Source organism: Ctenopharyngodon idella, chromosome 20 (genome assembly GCF_019924925.1).
Source record: "Ctenopharyngodon idella isolate HZGC_01 chromosome 20, HZGC01, whole genome shotgun sequence".
NCBI lineage: Eukaryota > Metazoa > Chordata > Actinopteri > Cypriniformes > Xenocyprididae > Ctenopharyngodon > Ctenopharyngodon idella.
In genome coordinates, this window is record NC_067239.1 from 8,232,069 (window position 1) to 8,249,230 (window position 17,162).

The 17,162-nt window shown below is 37.8% G+C and overlaps 2 protein-coding genes and 1 long non-coding RNA gene across 5 annotated transcripts in view; 1 reads left to right on the top strand and 2 right to left on the bottom strand.

Annotated features, from left to right (window-relative positions):
• Positions 1 to 262: 262 nt before the first annotated feature.
• slc30a1a (solute carrier family 30 member 1a) lies at positions 263 to 9,931 on the bottom strand. 2 transcript variants are annotated; one of them, XM_051875090.1, is made up of 2 exons: positions 9,054 to 9,931; positions 263 to 2,590 (listed from the first exon to the last, which is right to left on the bottom strand). In XM_051875090.1, the coding sequence occupies exons 1-2, from the start codon at positions 9,655 to 9,657 to the stop codon at positions 1,698 to 1,700; spliced, it is 1,497 nt and encodes a 498-aa protein (XP_051731050.1). In that variant the 5' UTR covers positions 9,658 to 9,931; the 3' UTR covers positions 263 to 1,697. The 2 variants fall into 2 exon arrangements, with proteins under 2 accessions (XP_051731050.1, XP_051731049.1); XM_051875089.1 differs by having other exon boundaries at positions 9,045 to 9,931.
• LOC127502286 (uncharacterized) overlaps positions 2,597 to 17,162 on the top strand; it is a 48,942-nt gene continuing 34,376 nt past the window's right edge. For both annotated transcript variants that reach the window (XR_007926810.1, XR_007926811.1), the window contains exon 1: positions 2,597 to 8,373. This is a non-coding gene — a long non-coding RNA (uncharacterized LOC127502286). The remainder of the gene's footprint in view (positions 8,374 to 17,162) is intronic.
• On the bottom strand, positions 10,081 to 16,784 carry nek2 (NIMA-related kinase 2). Its single transcript, XM_051875091.1, has 10 exons — positions 16,565 to 16,784; positions 16,352 to 16,477; positions 15,613 to 15,830; positions 15,286 to 15,526; positions 14,164 to 14,246; positions 13,900 to 14,026; positions 12,963 to 13,185; positions 11,248 to 11,302; positions 11,011 to 11,087; positions 10,081 to 10,579 (listed from the first exon to the last, which is right to left on the bottom strand). Exons 2-10 carry the CDS (start codon positions 16,445 to 16,447, stop codon positions 10,368 to 10,370), a joined length of 1,332 nt encoding a protein of 443 aa, XP_051731051.1. The 5' UTR covers positions 16,448 to 16,477; positions 16,565 to 16,784; the 3' UTR covers positions 10,081 to 10,367.

Sequence of the window (17,162 nt, forward strand, 5' to 3'; positions counted from 1 at the left end):
TAGAACTTTTTTTTTTTTAAAACGGGTTTATCTCTGATCGCTGTCACTCTGTATCTCTTGGTGGATTTAAGGCTGAAATTAAGTCTGGTGTCCCCCAGGGATCAATGCTGGGCCCACTGCTCTTTAACATTTACATATTTTATCTTGGCCAGCCTTTAAAGTTCTCTTGGCCTAAATTATAATGTTCTATTAATTGTAAGATGTTTTAGTATCTTGTTCTATTAATTATTTATTCAAATAAAATAAACAGTGACAAATAGAATTGAACAGTACCAAACAAGCATGTTTAATTCACAATGACACATTTAACAGAAATATATCAAAAACATTTCAGCTGGCATGGTACTAAAATCCTCAGTGATACAAACACTCCATCTGCACATTTACAATGAGCTCATCTTCCCTCTACAGACTTCTTAGAAAGCCACTAAACTAATAATAAAGACTAGTACATTTCTGTGTTTTCACAAATTGCATATTTTCACCAAATGCTAAAGATGGCAGATTTAAATAGTGTTGTGAGGTGTTGATATTCTATGTTTTTCCCCCCAATGAAGGCCACTGAGTAGATTGTGCAATATCCCAAATGATGTGTTTAACCCAAACCTACGTGCCTACTCCCTCTGTATTTCAGAAAGCAACTTCCTTGTCTTTTGGTTTACAATGTTGCTTGGTTTCTCAAAGCTTTTTGTATAACCACAATTGTATTTGGTCATGCACAGTTGCCAAATGTTTTCCACAAATCTGAGGAGGTCCCTTCAGTTTTACGACAGCATGGACAAAACATCAGTCCTCCTCTAGCAGTCCCACAAAAAAAAAACAAAAAAAACCTTTTTTTTCCTTTACAGCATTTCAACCATGTTTTGATTGACAGAACAACAGAACAAACAAGGCATCAGCTTGTATAAAAACAACAATAGAAGTTGTCTAGTTCCTACACTGACTAGATTCAGTGCTATAACACAGCAGTTTGAAATACAGGCATGGTGAAGTACTGTCGAAACATCTGATGTCTAATAAAACAGATAGTCTAAAAAGAGTAAAAGATTGAACAGCAATTTTTAAAAAACATCACATCTAAAAATACTCTGAGTTAAAGCATAGATCATTTGTCTTGAAAGAAGAAGAAAAAAAAACTTTTTACCTCTAATATTACCAAATCTAAATCTTACAAAAAGCTCTTTGCAAAAAATAATACTTAATTACCAATAACTTAAATACATAAATTATTACATCTCTCACAAAATTGAAAGGTTGACTAAGAAAAACAATATAAAGTGTGAAGGATAAAACATAGAACAGATGGGTAGAAGAGAAAAAAAGAACATAACTGGTCCAGAAATTTCTAATTGGTCCAGCAGGCTGAATGGTAAAATTGCATGTCGTTGCATTACATCCACAGGAAGGACACAAGTGTCTGACGTCCTGTATGAAGAGAAGCTTTGGCACGGACACACCAATCAGACGATGCGGTAAACACACATGCAGAGGAGGCCAGCCTTGCTCTTCAGCCTATTTATATTGTCTGTATGATGGTGTGGTATATCTGAGATATAGGGCTGTGTGGTGTGTGTTGTCATGAATGAGTGCATTTGGGCTCAGTTCTTCTCACAGCATGGTAGGAATCAGTCAGCTGATGCAAAACACATTGGTACCCTTAACAGAACAGAATGTTCTCAGTCTAACCTGCTTCTTGCTCACAATGATGATTCCACCTCCCTAGTGATGATCACAATGGATTCTGGTCTGCTTGTGTCCTCCACAGATTCGCTGATGATCTCTAGAGATGTAGCAGAAGCACTAGGTACCGTTGGGGTCCTGGATTCACACGGTTTCTTCGGCTCTAAAGCTCCATCGGGAGGCTTCACGGTATCAGCGGCGCCACAGCAGAGCTTTGGGGCACACTGCGTTCTACAGGAGAGCTCGCAGAGCGAAGCTCGAGACTCTGAGTTCATAGTTACGAATTCCGGTTGAATGGTCGTGGCGTGGATGCCCTCATCATGGAAAAAGTCCTTGATACGCTTGGCTACATCCATGTAGGATGTGGGGTCATGGCATTTGATGTGCGCGGTGGCAATAATGCGACTGCCTGCCAGCTGCCAGATGTGCAGCTCGTGCACCGCCAGCACACCCTCCAAGTCCCGCAGGCGAGAGTTGAGCTTATGTATGTCGATTTGCTTGGGCACGGTCTGTAGCAGGATAAGTGCAGACTCCTTCAGCAATGGGTATGTGGTGTAGAGGAGGATGCAGACCATAATGATACAGAGCGTGGGGTCGAGATAGAGCACCCAGCAGGGTCCCGCTACGTTTGTGCCATTATTACTAGCACTACTAACATTGAACAAGTGGGCTGCGCAATGTTGGCCCACACAAGGGTTCTCACAGACAGTGCCCGGCTTGCATGGCTTCCATACAAATAAAAAGATGATGGCATTGATCACCACAATGACTGAGCCAAGAGCATCTCCCAGGACATGCAGGAAAACACCCCGCATGTTGAGCTGGGATGCCGAGTCGTGTCCGTTCTCAAACTCTTCATATGGAGCACTGCCATTAATTTGCAAATCCAGGTTGTCGCTATGACACATCTCTACAGAGGAGAAAGAAAGCAAGTGTGAAAATTCAAGGAATTTGTACATGACAAAATAGGAGTTCTGGAAGATTTTATTTGAAAAAACAGCAGTTATGCTTTGTTCCATTTAACTGAATTTCTGCAATTCCAACTATTGCAAAATAAATTTGAGGAAATGTGGGCGTTGACACCAACTTTTGGTGTTCCTCTAATTTTACTGGCCTAACAGCATGCTGAAATATAGTATAAAAGCACTGGAATTTGTCACTTTGATGGAGAGACCTAGAAGTTGTCTTTCATCACTGTTTTTACTTGTTTACTTGTTACGTGTTCTTACTGTTCCTACAAAAAATGATTGTAATTTTAACGGTAAAAGACTGTAAAAATGCTACGGTGAAAAACAGTTAATTGATTTACAGAAACTTTTCGTACTATATACGGTGAATAACTGTAATAGATCTAACCGTACATTTAATGTAATTTTACAGTAAAATACCGTTAAATTTACAGTTTTTGGAAAAAACCGTAAATTCACATTCCCACAATTCCCTGTGTGACACTTCACTTTTGATGTATTTTCGGTGAAATAACTGTTTCTTCTTAGTTTTTTCTAACCAGTTATGTACATTAGGGTTTTTGTGTTACATCTAATGTTGTTAAATTAATGTTTATTGCATTTTTTTTTTTTTTTTTTTAATTTCATGTGTTACCATGATGGTGTTCAGTGTTTGTGTGAATGACACTGTGTGCACCTTCTATATATTAGTATTGTCCTTCTCAGCTTTTGGAAAAGCTGCCTGTGATGAGCTTTGGTTCACAATGTGACTCTCATCACTACTGTGTTTGGTGGTTGTCAGTGTATTACAAAGGTACAAAACAGATAGTACTTCAGTAGGTTGGTAAATTAACATTATATCGGTTGATGAAATACATTTCTTTTACTGTAAATTTAAGTTAAATCTGTAAAACCTAAAATGTTGCTACTGTATTTTTTTACGGTAAATTTCTGGCAACCACAGCTGCTGGGTTTTTTACCGTAAATTTAATGGAATTTTTTTACAGTGTGTAAAATAAACAGTTATGAACCGTAATTATTACAAGCGCTATCCCGTAAAACCTAAAATGTTGCTACCGTATTTTTTACGGTAAAGTTCTGGCAACCACAGCTGCAGTTTTTTTTACCGTAAATTTTACAGGGATTTTAATTTTTTTTTTTTTTGGACATTGTAGTCATTTTATAATATTTACGTCGGGTTTGCTGTTTTATATTTCCTGTTTTAGCTGAGTGGGCGTGGCCTTAAAGAGAGCGTGAACTGCATGGGAGCGCTCATTTGAGCTATTTGTGGAAATGTTTGTGCAAATGTATCCATCCTATTTACTGTACTTATTGATTTGTTTTAACGCTTGTTCTTAATCATCTCAATCAATGTATTTATTTATTAATCATATGGTGAAGCAAGCGGTAATTTAAAAAAAAAAAATGATACGCTCCAATTAGTAAGCGGGGAAATGTGTATTTAAGGCAGCCGTCATTAGTGGAAGGAAGGATTGAAAGACTGATCATATTTTTTGAGAGAATGTGAACTAGGCAGTGTTGAGGAAAGTTACTTTCAAAAGTAATGCATTACAATATTGCATTACTCCCTTAAAAAGTATCTAATTGCGTTAGTTACTTTTTATGGAAAGTAATGCATTACATTACTTTTGCCTTACTATTTCTCATCAGGGCTGGCTTGTTTGTTTGTTTTCATAACAAAAAAGTTATATTTTTGGCGAATGTAAAGGCCGTTTCACACCAAAAGTGAAATGAATAAGCCTCAGGCTGAAGGAAATGCACATTCACGCCTGTACAGTAGAGGGCGCAGTTAAAATAAACAAGCCTTTCAGCTGTGCTGCCATTCTGGAATACAGAAGAATAGATGCAGGAGAAGTAAATGAGTAAATGTATGCTCACATTTAGTCTAGAACTAGTCTAGAATAACCATCATGTTTACACAGCGCACACAACGCCTCTGCACTTCTGATTTCTCTCAACATGGGGACAAGAGAGCTGTGAGTCAATACATTGGAAAACAAAGTAACTCGTTACTTATTTGAAAAGTAACTCAGATATTTTGTTGTAAATTCAAAAGTAATGTGTTACTTTACTAGTTACTTGAAAAAAGTAATCTGATTACATAACTCGTGTTACTTGTAATGCGTCACCCCCAACATTGGAACTAGGTCATAGAAGCACTGCTTCAGCACACTGAAACTCTTTCCTCAGATGAATAGGAGAGTTTGTACTGTTGTAGTACATAACAGTTCTAGTTTTTAGACTGTTTTTATTGATAACTTGTTTTATTTCCCTTAACCATATTTATTTGCACATTTGCTTTAATAAACACCTTTTTGGACTACAAAGTCGCTCCGGTTCTTACATCATGGTGTGAATCTCTTTGTGACTGCTTGGGACCCTATCACAATCACGATTTACACAACTCTGTTCATTTGTGTTCACAGCATTCCAGACAACAGTATAGGAGCAGTGAGGGGTGGAAGTGGAATGCAGTGTGGATTTACGTTTTTTTTTTTTTTTTTTTCCTGGAGCGAGGAGCGTTTTTTTTTTTTTGAAAGTGCATTTTCTCTCACTCAAAGTATCTCTCTCTCACCAATGAGCGTGGAACAAGTGGAAAAATGGAAAACTGAAATTGTAGCTGAAGCAGAGTGATTACAGAACACATTAAGTGGGAGGGTTAACTAATGTTGCTCGAATCCACTCACATACTCCAGACCGTTTTTTAATCTGTGCTGATAATCAGTATAATGCGATATTGCTTGAAGAGACAGTCCATCAAAAAATGAAAATTATGCCATCAATTACTCACCAACATCATTTAAATTTGTACAATTTATTTTCTTCCACGGAAAACAAAAGAAAGTTCTTACCAACTTAATTAATGTCAATGGGGTCCAATTGACTTTCAATATATGGACAAAAGCAGTGTTCCACAGCAGAAAGTAAAGGCTCATTCAAGAATGATAACTACAAAGATAATTATTAGCATCCACACCAATGCACAATAATGTTTTGTTTATTATAGCCGTGCAGTTAAGCCATCTGTCACTCTAAATGCTTGTGCTCTTTAAAATTGTGTGGATTCCGACTGGCTGCCAATGTTTTTTTCTTCTTTTTTTTTATCATTTTATTATTCATCAGCTGAAACTGACTCCAACGATATTGATCCTTCATGTCATTTTTGTTATAGCTGTGGTGTCTTCCCTATTCTCAAAGAAGTTATAGTTATAGTCCTTGGTGTGACAATCAATGTAACATTGTTCCAAAAGCCTTACAATGGATTTTCAAAATACACTAAAGGCCCCCTATACTCACCCCTATAACTCTTATTTCCTCATATACATTTTTTTTTCGTTCTTCATTAGGGGTAAATAACAGTTAGAAAAACCTTTGCAGTGGTATACTATCAGTGAACATCCCGACACCACCCACATTGCTGAGAGCGATGCATATGTAAATATGTGCTCCGCGCTTTCCTCACAATAACAAAAAACTAAAACAGCAGTGAGAAACCGCAGTTAAAGGGTTAGTTCACCCAAAAATTAAAATTCTTTCATTAATTACACACATGTTCTATGTCCGAATGCCAGCTCAGTATTGGCCGGTGCTGTACACGTGAACACCATGATGCATGCGCGTGATGCTGACGCAGGAGCCGGCCAATAATGAGTCACCGTTCTGACGTAGAACACGGAAGCGCTGCACTGCGTTCACTACGTCAACTGTGTAAGAGACTGACGTGGCAGAGAAGAAATTGTTGAATAAAGTCATTATTTTTGTTTTTGCGCACAAAAAGTACTCTCTTGGATTAATAAAATTAAGGTTCAACCACTGTAGTCACGTGGACTACTTTTACGATGTCTTTAATGAAGGAGTCAGAGAGCTCTCGGATTTCATCAAAAATATCTTAATTTGTGTTCCGAAGATGAACGAAGGTCTTACGGGTTTGGAACAACATGTGTGAATAATTAATGACAGAACTTTCATTTTTGGGTGAATTAACCCTTTAAGAAAGCATCTGATCATAGCAATTGGGGATGTTTGCACAAGCTCTTCAATTCGGCACTCCAGTCAAGTAAAGTCACGTTTATTTATATAGCACTATACATAGAACCTTTTCCGGAAAGTCAGCTTTAGCAAGCTGATTTGAACATCCGAAACGAACTCCAAACAAGCTTCATTTTGGCCTGATTTTGTTCTAAATTAGGCCGTAAAGCAGTGGTTCCCAACCCTGGTCCTAAAGTACCCCATCACTGCACATTTTTGATGAATTTCTTCTCTAACACACGTATTTGAGTACTTGTAGTCTTTACTAACGAGCTGCTGAGTTGAATCAGGTGTGTTTGATTAGGAAGATATCTAAAATGTGCAGTGCTGGGGCCCTGGGGGTACTCCAGGATTGGGAAACACTGCACTAAGTCTTCAGTTCTGGACATTCTGTTCATTAATATAACATATTTTCAGTGAGCTGATGATTCACTGAGTCCTGTGGGCAATGTAACCCATCTGTTCATCTCTCATCTGTGCTGTCTTAAACAACCAAGCAGACAAGGCCTTGGTTGAAATTCCTCCAAATAAGCAAAGTGACTGTTTCAGCTTTGGAATAATTTGCTTTTCTTGAGGGAATCTAGTTCTGCTTATCTGATGAAAACAGATAAAAGCACAAAAATAAAGTGTTTGCACATGATCTTCGCTAGGAGTGAGCTGCAGGCCATCCCATTGTTGTGAATCCATGGAAACAAGATACATTTAACCTAATTATACAAAAGCTCAAGCTTGATTGTTGCTTACAAACACAGATTAATCATATGAATAAACAGTGAGTGATGATAAAGTCAAGCAACAGGGAAGAAAAAAAAAAACCCTCTAAGGCCCATGCCAATGGTCAGCCAATGGAGGACTGTTGTTGAGCATTTGTCTACCCAGTTTTTGCAGTGTTCTGCACTGTTTGCACTAGTCTGACCCCATCTGCGGCTTTTCAGCCGATTAAGCGTGTTGAATTGGCATTGGCGAGAGAGATCACTCTGATTGGCTATTTAGTTTCACGAACCAGTGTACAAGGAAAACAGAAGTAACAATTGTTCTTATTATGTCTCCTTATATTTTGCCTCCAATGTTGCTTTCTTGTACAAGAGGAAGACCAAAGACTGACAATGCATGTCGTTCCACACCCGTAAGACCTTTGTTCATCTTTGGAACACAAATTAAGATATTTTTGATGAAATCCGAGAAGTATCTGACTCCTCCATAGACAGCAATTTAACCACCACTTTCAAGAAAGGTACTAAAGACATTGTTTAAAACGTCAACGTGACTGCAGTGGTTCAACCTTAATTTTTGAAGCGACGAGAATGCTTGTGTGTGCAAAAACAAAAATAAAGGCCGATACTGAGTTCACGTGAGCAGCACGATGCATGCGTGTGATGCTGATGCAGGAGCCGGCTAATAATGAGTCAGCATTCTGACGTAGACAGAGTAAGAGAATGACACAGAAGAGAGGGCATTGCTGAACATTATTTTTTTGTTTTGTTTTTGTGCACAAAAGTATTCTTCATAAAATTAAGGTTGAACCACTGCAGTCACGTGGACTATTTTAGCAATGTCTTTAGTACCTTTCTTGGCCTTGACAGTGGTGGTTAAATTGTTGTCTATGGAGTAAGAGAGCTCTCGGATTTCATCAAAAATATTTTAATTTGTGTTCCGAAGATGAACGAAGGTCTTACGGGTTTGGAACGACATGAGGGTGAGTAATTAATGACAGAATTTTTGGGTGAACTAACCCTTTAATAATCATGACTGTCGCTATTGTTAAATGTGATTGTTCTCATCTGAAAGGAGACATTTTTAAACCAACGAAATATAAAGGAAATGTCAAATAAAAATGCTTTCAGGATAAATAACCAGCGGTTAAATATCAACAATTATTTTTAAGTGAGAGAAGCAGAAATCGTCAAACCAGTTAAAAATTAAAATACTTAGTTATTGGGCATATTAAAGAAAGCATTTTCTTACAGTGTAAATTCAAAAAAAAAAAAAAAAAATCTAAAAGCTGTTACAAATTCTCATAATATCTTTTTCTAAGCTACAGAGAAGAAATACAAACAAGTTTGGAACGACATGGGGGTGAGTAAATGACAATTTCCATTTTGGGGTGAACCATCTATTTTTAACATATTGGGTTTGTTGCTAGTGGTTGCAGGTTAACAAACATGCCAAACGAGAAACAAAAGCCCTAACAAGAAAGTTTTGCACACGTTTCACAAAAAAAAAAAAAAAAAAAAAAAAAAACCTGAACATCCGACTTTAATCTTAATGACACACGCCTGACCTCGTTTGTATTGCATTTATGGTATCCAGAACACTAACGTTATATATCTAACGTTATACTATGAATCAATTTTAATGAGAACAAACCCGATTTACCGGCTCTCCTCCGGTCCGGATTAACGCCATTCGGGCTGTTGTTGTGATTCCCGACCAGATTATTGGTCTCCTCGCCCGTGGACCGACTATCCTCCAGCGTCTCAGATCGGCGGACCTTCCCGTTCTTGTGTTTTTTGTGTCCCCCGTGACTGTGGCCATGTCCTCCGTGTGAATGGCCGTGTCCGCCGCCTCCGGCATGCCCGTGAAAGAGACAGAGCCCCAGCAGGTTGACCAGCAGCCCTGCAGCCCCCACCCCAATCACCACATCGGGTTGCTCGATTTCATGGGGCTCTGTGAAGCGCTCGATGGCCTCCAGAATAATGGTAAAGCAAAGCGCGGTGAGGAAAACGGCGTTGACCAGCGCGCCTATCACCTCGGCCCGGATCCAGCCGAACGTGTTCTTGTTGGTAGACTGGGTCTGCTCAGCGAAACGCACCGCTACCAGAGCTACGACCAGCGCGATCACGTCCGACAGCATATGAAAGGAGTCCGACAGCATCGCTAGAGAGGACGTTATTCGGCTTACCACCACCTCTACAATGAAAAAGCCGAAGGTGAGCGACAGCATGCACAGCAGGCGAACCCGGTTCGGCGCGCAGGCCATGATTTCACCGATAGCAGAGCACAAAACAAAGCTTTAAATGAACACGGTCCTCTTTTGAGTCAATATCCCATAACCGAACTAGTTCCGACCGACAGACTGTAAGCGATGCGTTGATCCGGGTGTAATGAGAGCTGGGGACCGGGGTTCGGTCTGGTTATAATACCCGTCTTCTGTCGCCCGTCTGCAGACGGCTGAAACTTTGCACCCGGACCGGCTAACTTTCCACACGGAACACGCTCAGCGTCCGGCCACGCCCACGCTCGCCTGCTATTGGCTGAGAGCATGGGATCGAGGAAAATTTAATTCCATTCTGGAAAAGCGCAGAAACACACTACTAAATTCAGCATATCACTTAAGCAGTATCAGAATGTATTATGGAACCCAAAACAATTTTTCAATTTTGATGAATAAAGACGAAACTGCTAATATTTTCACTTCTTTATTCTAAAGAAACAGCCAATCTAAATTAAAACACCAGTTCCACATCTATAACATGGTAATACAACACATTAAAATTTAATAAAAACGTCCAGTGTAATGCCCATTAAATGAAGTGTTGTCCACTGTACTGTACAAATGCTGCAGCAAATAAATAAAAGCAGAAATCTTATTTCCTAATGTACACAATTTAAAAAACAAACAAACAAAAAACTCTTGACTTGATTGACCACACAAATGCACCACTTTCAGTAGTAAATTGTCATTCATGGCTAGCGGATGCCCTGCATTTCTCTGGGCTTTGGTGGGTACATCTTTTCCTCTTCACTAAGAGCTTGGATGCGCATGTTTGTCCATTGGGGTCTCTTTACAAGACAATGTTCTTGAGGTTTAGCGATCGGTCTGCTCTCAGGTCTGCCATTCTCCTTGCCGTCTCCTGCAAAGTGAACCCTTTTCTTTCCCGGTGAGACGTTCTCCTCATTCTCTGTTGAAAATTATATTTTAGGGCTGTAACTATATTGCATTACAAAAATGCAACAATGTGTGTATAGCTCACCACATACATACATACATACATACATAATGACCATATGTTGTGACCAAAAGCTTGCTTTATAGTCAAGTGACCATATGTTGTTGTTGTTTTCTTCAATGCTTTCTTTTTGTGGTATTTTTTTAATTAAATAAATTGCATTTGTGTGTGTGTGTGTGTGTATATATATATATATATATATATATATATATATATATATATATATATATATATACACACACACACACACACACATAGACACACACACAAATGCAATTTATTTAATTAAAAAAAATACCAAAAAAAGAAAGCATTGAAGAAAACAACAACAACATATGGTCACTTGACTACAAAGCAAGCTTTTACACAAAATGGTTTTATACCTGTGTCACTGGCACTGAGTAGAGACAACGCCCTCTGCTGGCGGATCAAATTATAGGCCTTTAACAAGCTCTCAGCTCTGTTAGAGACGAAATACAATTACATAATATCAGCAATACATACCTTACGTGAACAAGTGTTCAATGGCTATGGCTAGTTGTGCAGCCTACTACTAATGTTAGCTGCTAATATTTAATGCATTCACATGACCAGTTCAGCAAAGGCCACAGTATATTTACCTGGCCATCTTTTCATTTGATTGTTGTTCTCGGACACACAGCTCCTGTTCCCTTTCTGCAAAATAGTGAAAGGTTAGGCACACCAAAAGCTCACTGAATGGAATGTCTTGCCCGGTTAGTGTTATTTAAAGAGATAGTTCACCTAAAGTGAAAATTCTATCATCATTTACTCGTCCTCATGTCGTTCCAATCCTATTTGTTTGGAACTCCAAAACGCAAATGAAGATATTTTTAATGAAACTTGAAAGATTTCTGTCCCTCCACTGAAAGTCCATGTAACCAAAACTTGGATACTTCACAAAGTTCATATAAATTGTAAAAAAAAAAAAAAAAAATCCACATGAATCGAGTGGTTTAATCCAAGTCTTCTGAAGAGACACAATCCCTTGTGTCAAACTACAAGCTCCAAAAGTTTCTAGTAATCCTGAAGACTTTGGCTGCGTTTACACTTAGCATTAACATGCAACCTGTATCCGGATGTTGTCCACATACACATTGAAAAGACAAGTGTACACGCGTTCCTGATTGGATATGTTATCCGATCAGTTTGTCCTGGTCCAGAGGTAGTCGAGGACGCATTGTGATCAGATCTGTAATGTAAACGCAATCTAGCCATCGTATCTGCAGGTCGATGTCATATAAATCCCTGCACACTCTCTCTGAGGGCTGTCAAAAATAATGGACCAATGTAGTTTTGATAAGAAATTAAACTAATTTGAACTTGTCAATAAAAGGCAATAAAGCTCATTCTGATTTTGATTAAATGTTGGCAAGTATGTTAACACATACGAGGAATTTGTCTTGGTGACGCAAGCTTCCACCACATGTGGACAGAATGACAGCGATAAGACACTGATAATAAAAATATTAAAATACAAAGTGTATGTTTACCACGTGTATGTACAAATGTAAGGGAATGTAAATAGAGGTATAGTATGCTAAATAAATATAAGTATAAATAGATTTCAATTTAAATTATAAATTTAATAAAATTTAAAATTGTTTATTTAGACTTGCATGATAGATACCCAGTGAGTTATCTTTAAATTTTAATTGTGCATCATTATCTGAACGAGGCGATTTTCTGTTTCATCATACAAGATAATGTTGGGAAACTTAAATTGGTAGATTAAGTACCATATTTGTGATCAATTGCACATGAATAAGTCACACAAATCACTGCCAATGATAGAGGCTAAATGAAAGTTGTTTTATGCTACCATGCCATTTGAAGCTTCTGCCTTTCAAACACGTCCATGATGAAGTCGTATCACAGACCTAATTTAAATATTGTGCGGGAAACAGAAATCCGATCAGTTATCCAGATACAGAGGCCACTTAATGTGAACAAATGTAAACACGCCATGTCCTGATTGGCTGATGATCGGACCTGCTTAATCGGATCACAGTGATCTCATTTTTGTTTTGAAGATGAACAAAAGTCTTATGGGTCTGGAACGACATGAGGGTCAATAAATGATGCCATATTTTATATTATATATATTTATTTAAAAATTGATTTCAAAACAAAACATTTTCTGTATGGGTTTAGCATTGCTGCCTGTTGTCACATAGGAAACACCTTACCAATGACCATAATTTAAATAGAAATCCTATTTACACCTGTTCCCACCTGATCAACTGTGATTGGATTACCTAAGAAAGATGTTAGTTCCAGGTGTAAAGAGGCCAAAAGAAATAGAGAGTGGACTCACGCTCTAGTCGCTGCTCTCGCTCTTTGAGGGCCTGCTCACGCTCACGTAGAATCTGCTCCTTAAGCCGCAGCTCTGCCAGAAGCGACGGCTCCGGATGTTTGGGCTGCTCTACATCCACTGATCTGCGCCGCTGCTTCTCCTGAAGTCTCCTTTGTTCCTGGGCTACATAGCCTGAGATCAAACCGTTCTGCAGAATGGACTCCACTGAGGGCCTCAGATAGTCCTAACAAAAGAGAACAGCTAAATCAGAGTGTGCTAAAACAGCATATGTACACACATACATTATATATATATATATATATATATATATATACATATTTGTGTGTGTGTGTGTGTATATATATATATATATATATATATATATATATAAAAAAAAATCAGATATTTCTTTTCATTTTATTATTAATTTGTGTTTACATTGCTCAAATAGAGTGCTTAGCCAGCTGCAGAGAAACTGGTAGCCAGGCAACAGACAAGTGACCAAGCCTGAGTCACTTCACGAATTCTACCAGCAAGATTCCGCACGGTTAGACAACCAGGCCGAGAATTCCGGGCCGAGAACAGTTTGTAAAAGTGTCGTGCCGAACCAGGCTCGAGTGGAAACACAACTGGAACTATTCTTTACCATTCTAAGAACTGTTCAGCCTGACGGTGGAAAAGCGGCTAATGTATTTGTCAGAAATTCCATATTCCACCTTTAAATCATTGAAATTGTTTTCAGAACTGCTATTCAGTGTTCAATTCAAAACATACATTCCTTTATTAGTATTACCCAGTCACCCAACTGACCAATATTTGCGAAAAGACTTCAGCCAATCAGATTTCAATAGCTGTTTAGTTAGTTAACAATAACCCCTGGAACCCAAATTGACTTTGACTTGATCTGACAAGTTATATTGAGAAAATTTCATGGTCTTCCTAACAAAAATTAGTTTACCTTTAAGTTCAGCATTTTTGAAAGGAGTGCGTTCAGATCCTCTGAGTATCGGTATGGGATTCTTTTAAACTTCCCTTCTCTGATTTTTCCGGCCAGCTCTGTTTGGTTGTATGCTGTAAATGGGGGACTTCAAAAAAGAAAGAATATGACAAAACTAAGTTTCAAGATTCACAATTGCATATAACCACACAATCAGTTTGGAGGTAATTGAGTATAGTGTAATCAGTAAAAATACAAGAGGGACAATAATACATGTATACTTACGATAAAGCACATAGTTCATAGAGTAAACATCCTAAAGACCATATATCTGATTTTTCGTTATAGGACATGCGATTAATTTGTTCCTGTGAATGCAAGAGCAAAATATAAATAAAACAGGAACAGCAAAGTCTTGACAAAGAAATATTATGATGAAACTGTGGAACAAATAATTACATATGCATGTCAAGACATGAACATTCACCAACAGAAATGTTAGGAGAACTTCTTTGGAAAAGTGAGACTCAATCTGGTTTCTCATGAGTGTTCTTGAGGAGGGTTGGTTCCAAAAACAGCATGCTATTGGTGTGTATAATAACACCTGTCTGTAAATATGCACTTAAAGGGATAGTTCATCCAAAAATGAAAATTGTCATCATTTAGGCTACTCACCCTTATGACTTTCTTTCTTCTGCAGAGCACAAAAGATATGGTGAGATTTTTCCCTCTATACAATGGGAGTCAATTACCAACATTCTTCATCTTCTATGTTCCGCAGAAGAAACTCATCCGCTGTAAAAACTGTTTTTTCGAAGTTAAAATAAAGATTATTGGCATACTCTTTACAAGAAAATACTACTTCATTATATGACTGACAGACCGCAACGGTTGGAGTTAAAAATCATCATTTGTGTTCTACTGAAGAAACAAAGTCACCTACATTTTGGATGCCCTGGGGGTAAGCAGATAAACATTAAATTTTCATTTTTGGGTGAACTATCCCTTTAATTCAATGTGTTACTTGCCATTTCTTTGTAATTAATTATTTGTGAAATTTCCTAGCGATTTCTGAGTAAAGTAAAATTTCCGTCAGTGTGGATGTTTAAAACAACATTAGGGTGAGTAAATTCAGTGCTGGGTGAACTATCGCTTGAAATGCCATGACAGTGTGCATTTGTTCTTGCAAACCCCATTTTCCCTCATCATAATGCCAGTGATTTTTATCTTCATTTTTTCTTATTTTTAACTGGAAATGTTTTCAGTTACATTTATTCTGAACCAGAACTGAATAAGCTATTTTACAGCAGAATTTGAATTTCTCATATTTGATGAAGTTATTTTGATTATATTTTCTAAAAAAATCCACTCGTACAAGAAAATTCCTTGAGATGAAAGAACACTTACTGGCGACATGTAATATGGAGTTCCAACAAATGTTTTAGCAAAGCTTGTATCATGGTTTAGTATCCGAGCTAAACCAAAATCGCCAAGCTTTACATTCTGTTTGACATCCAAGAAGATGTTCGCAGGTTTCAGGTCACGGTGCAGAACTGTACTGCTGCCGTTACTTCGACCATGGCACTCTTTTAACGCCAGGGACAACTGTGCCATCACACGCAGGATGAATTCTTCTTCCAGGTATCGTCTGTAAAGAAAGTGTAAAAGAAAAAACACATTGCTGTAATGCCGAAAAACAACTTTAACATAAAATTAACAGTAGTTTCATTTTACCTGTCTTTGATGCATCTGTTGATGAGGCTGGCGAGATCTCCACCCTCACAGTACTCCATCACTATATATAACGTTGTGTTCGTCCGGTCTATAATTCGGTCATAGTATCGAACGATATTTGGGTGCTTTAGCTCACGGAGCAAATTGACCTCTGACACCAGCATCTGTTTCTCTGCCTCTGCCATGGTGCCATAGTCCAGCACCTTCCAAACTAGAATCTAACAAGATCAAGTAACAGGGTCCATAGTAAATAATGCATTTTATTTTTAATTTATTAATAATAATTAAAAAAAAAACATGAGAGCTCAAAATGTGTGACCTGGTTTTACCATATTTGACACAAAATAAAAAAACTTTAATTTTGGTGAACTACACACAAATATTGTTGCATTTTTGTTTTGCGATATATTGTGACACCTCTACAATTCACAGTATACTACATTATCTAAACTTTATTTTACTTAAAATTATGAATTTAATTGCACTAGATCACAAAATATCACAGTAAACAACATTAAAAAACAGCAGCAAACAAATTGTTACACTTCAAACTAATATAAACTGATTATTTTTTTATAGACAATGGTATTCATACAAGTGTTGCTTAAATATCCACATACTTTTTGAAGGCTACTTGATTTTATGATTTTGATTTAGGTTCCTAAGCTACGCGAGTGTCTTAAAAGTACACTACAAAAACACTGTACTGCTCGTTTGATACAGTTTTATCTGTATTGACCTTTCCATCTGATTTCCTCTTGACTTTCTGGCATTTCCCATAAGATCCACATCCTATGGTTAGCATCACCTCGTAGTCTTCGGTTTTGGACGGCATCACGCACGCAACTGCTGCCGCAGGTCCAAACTTCAGACAAATACAGCAGGACTCAATTATGTATGCGCAAAATGTGCAAAACAAACACAGCGGGATTTATTCAAACCATTCACTTACCGTAATTCACTCACAGCTGGTGTCTTGTATAACTTTAGGTATGTTTTAGTTTTAAAAACGTTATAGTTTCTTGTTTGTGTTGAGAAACAAACAGACGTGAAACACGCAAGCTGATTTTCAAACGTGCGCACAAACTCTGGATTCTGATTGGCTGGACTTGATTACTGGCGATGATCTCATTGGTCCGTATCAGGACACAGCTTGCACGTTGCCAAGCGCTGAAGAACCGCGAGAACGCCCGGGAACAGCAGGAGGATATTTCTTAAAGGCACAAGGCTTCTTATAACGAGGGTAGATTGAACAGAATTTAGAATTTTTAAAACGCAACTGTGATGTTTAGAAGCCCATTTACGCACAAATAAGAAAAAAAAAAATGCGTTGGTAAATCTTAATCATGACATAAAAGTCATAATTACTACTAGTACTGTCCCAATTCACATCACATGCAGGTTATGACAGCCTACTAAATTATGAGATAAAAAAAAAAAAATCGAAATTATGACATATAGGTCACAAGTCATAATTATGAAATAAAGTCGAAATTATAAATCATAATTATGACTTGCTAAGTTATAATTATGAGATAAAAAGTCAAAAT

Excerpts from the sequence above, each read along its gene's own strand:
- slc30a1a (XM_051875089.1), bottom strand. The coding sequence starts at position 9,657 with ATGGCCTGCGCGCCGAACCGGGTTCGCCTGCTGTGCATGCTGTCGCTC. Across the intron at positions 2,591-9,044 it reads GAGGAGAGCCGGTAAATCGG|AGATGTGTCATAGCGACAAC; the intron begins GTTTGTTCTCAT and ends TCTCCTCTGTAG.
- nek2 (XM_051875091.1), bottom strand. The coding sequence starts at position 16,447 with ATGCCGTCCAAAACCGAAGACTACGAGGTGATGCTAACCATAGGATGT. Across the intron at positions 14,027-14,163 it reads TATGAACTATGTGCTTTATC|TCCCCCATTTACAGCATACA; the intron begins GTAAGTATACAT and ends TCTTTTTTGAAG. Across the intron at positions 11,303-12,962 it reads GCGAGAGCAGCGACTAGAGC|AAAGGGAACAGGAGCTGTGT; the intron begins GTGAGTCCACTC and ends ACTATTTTGCAG.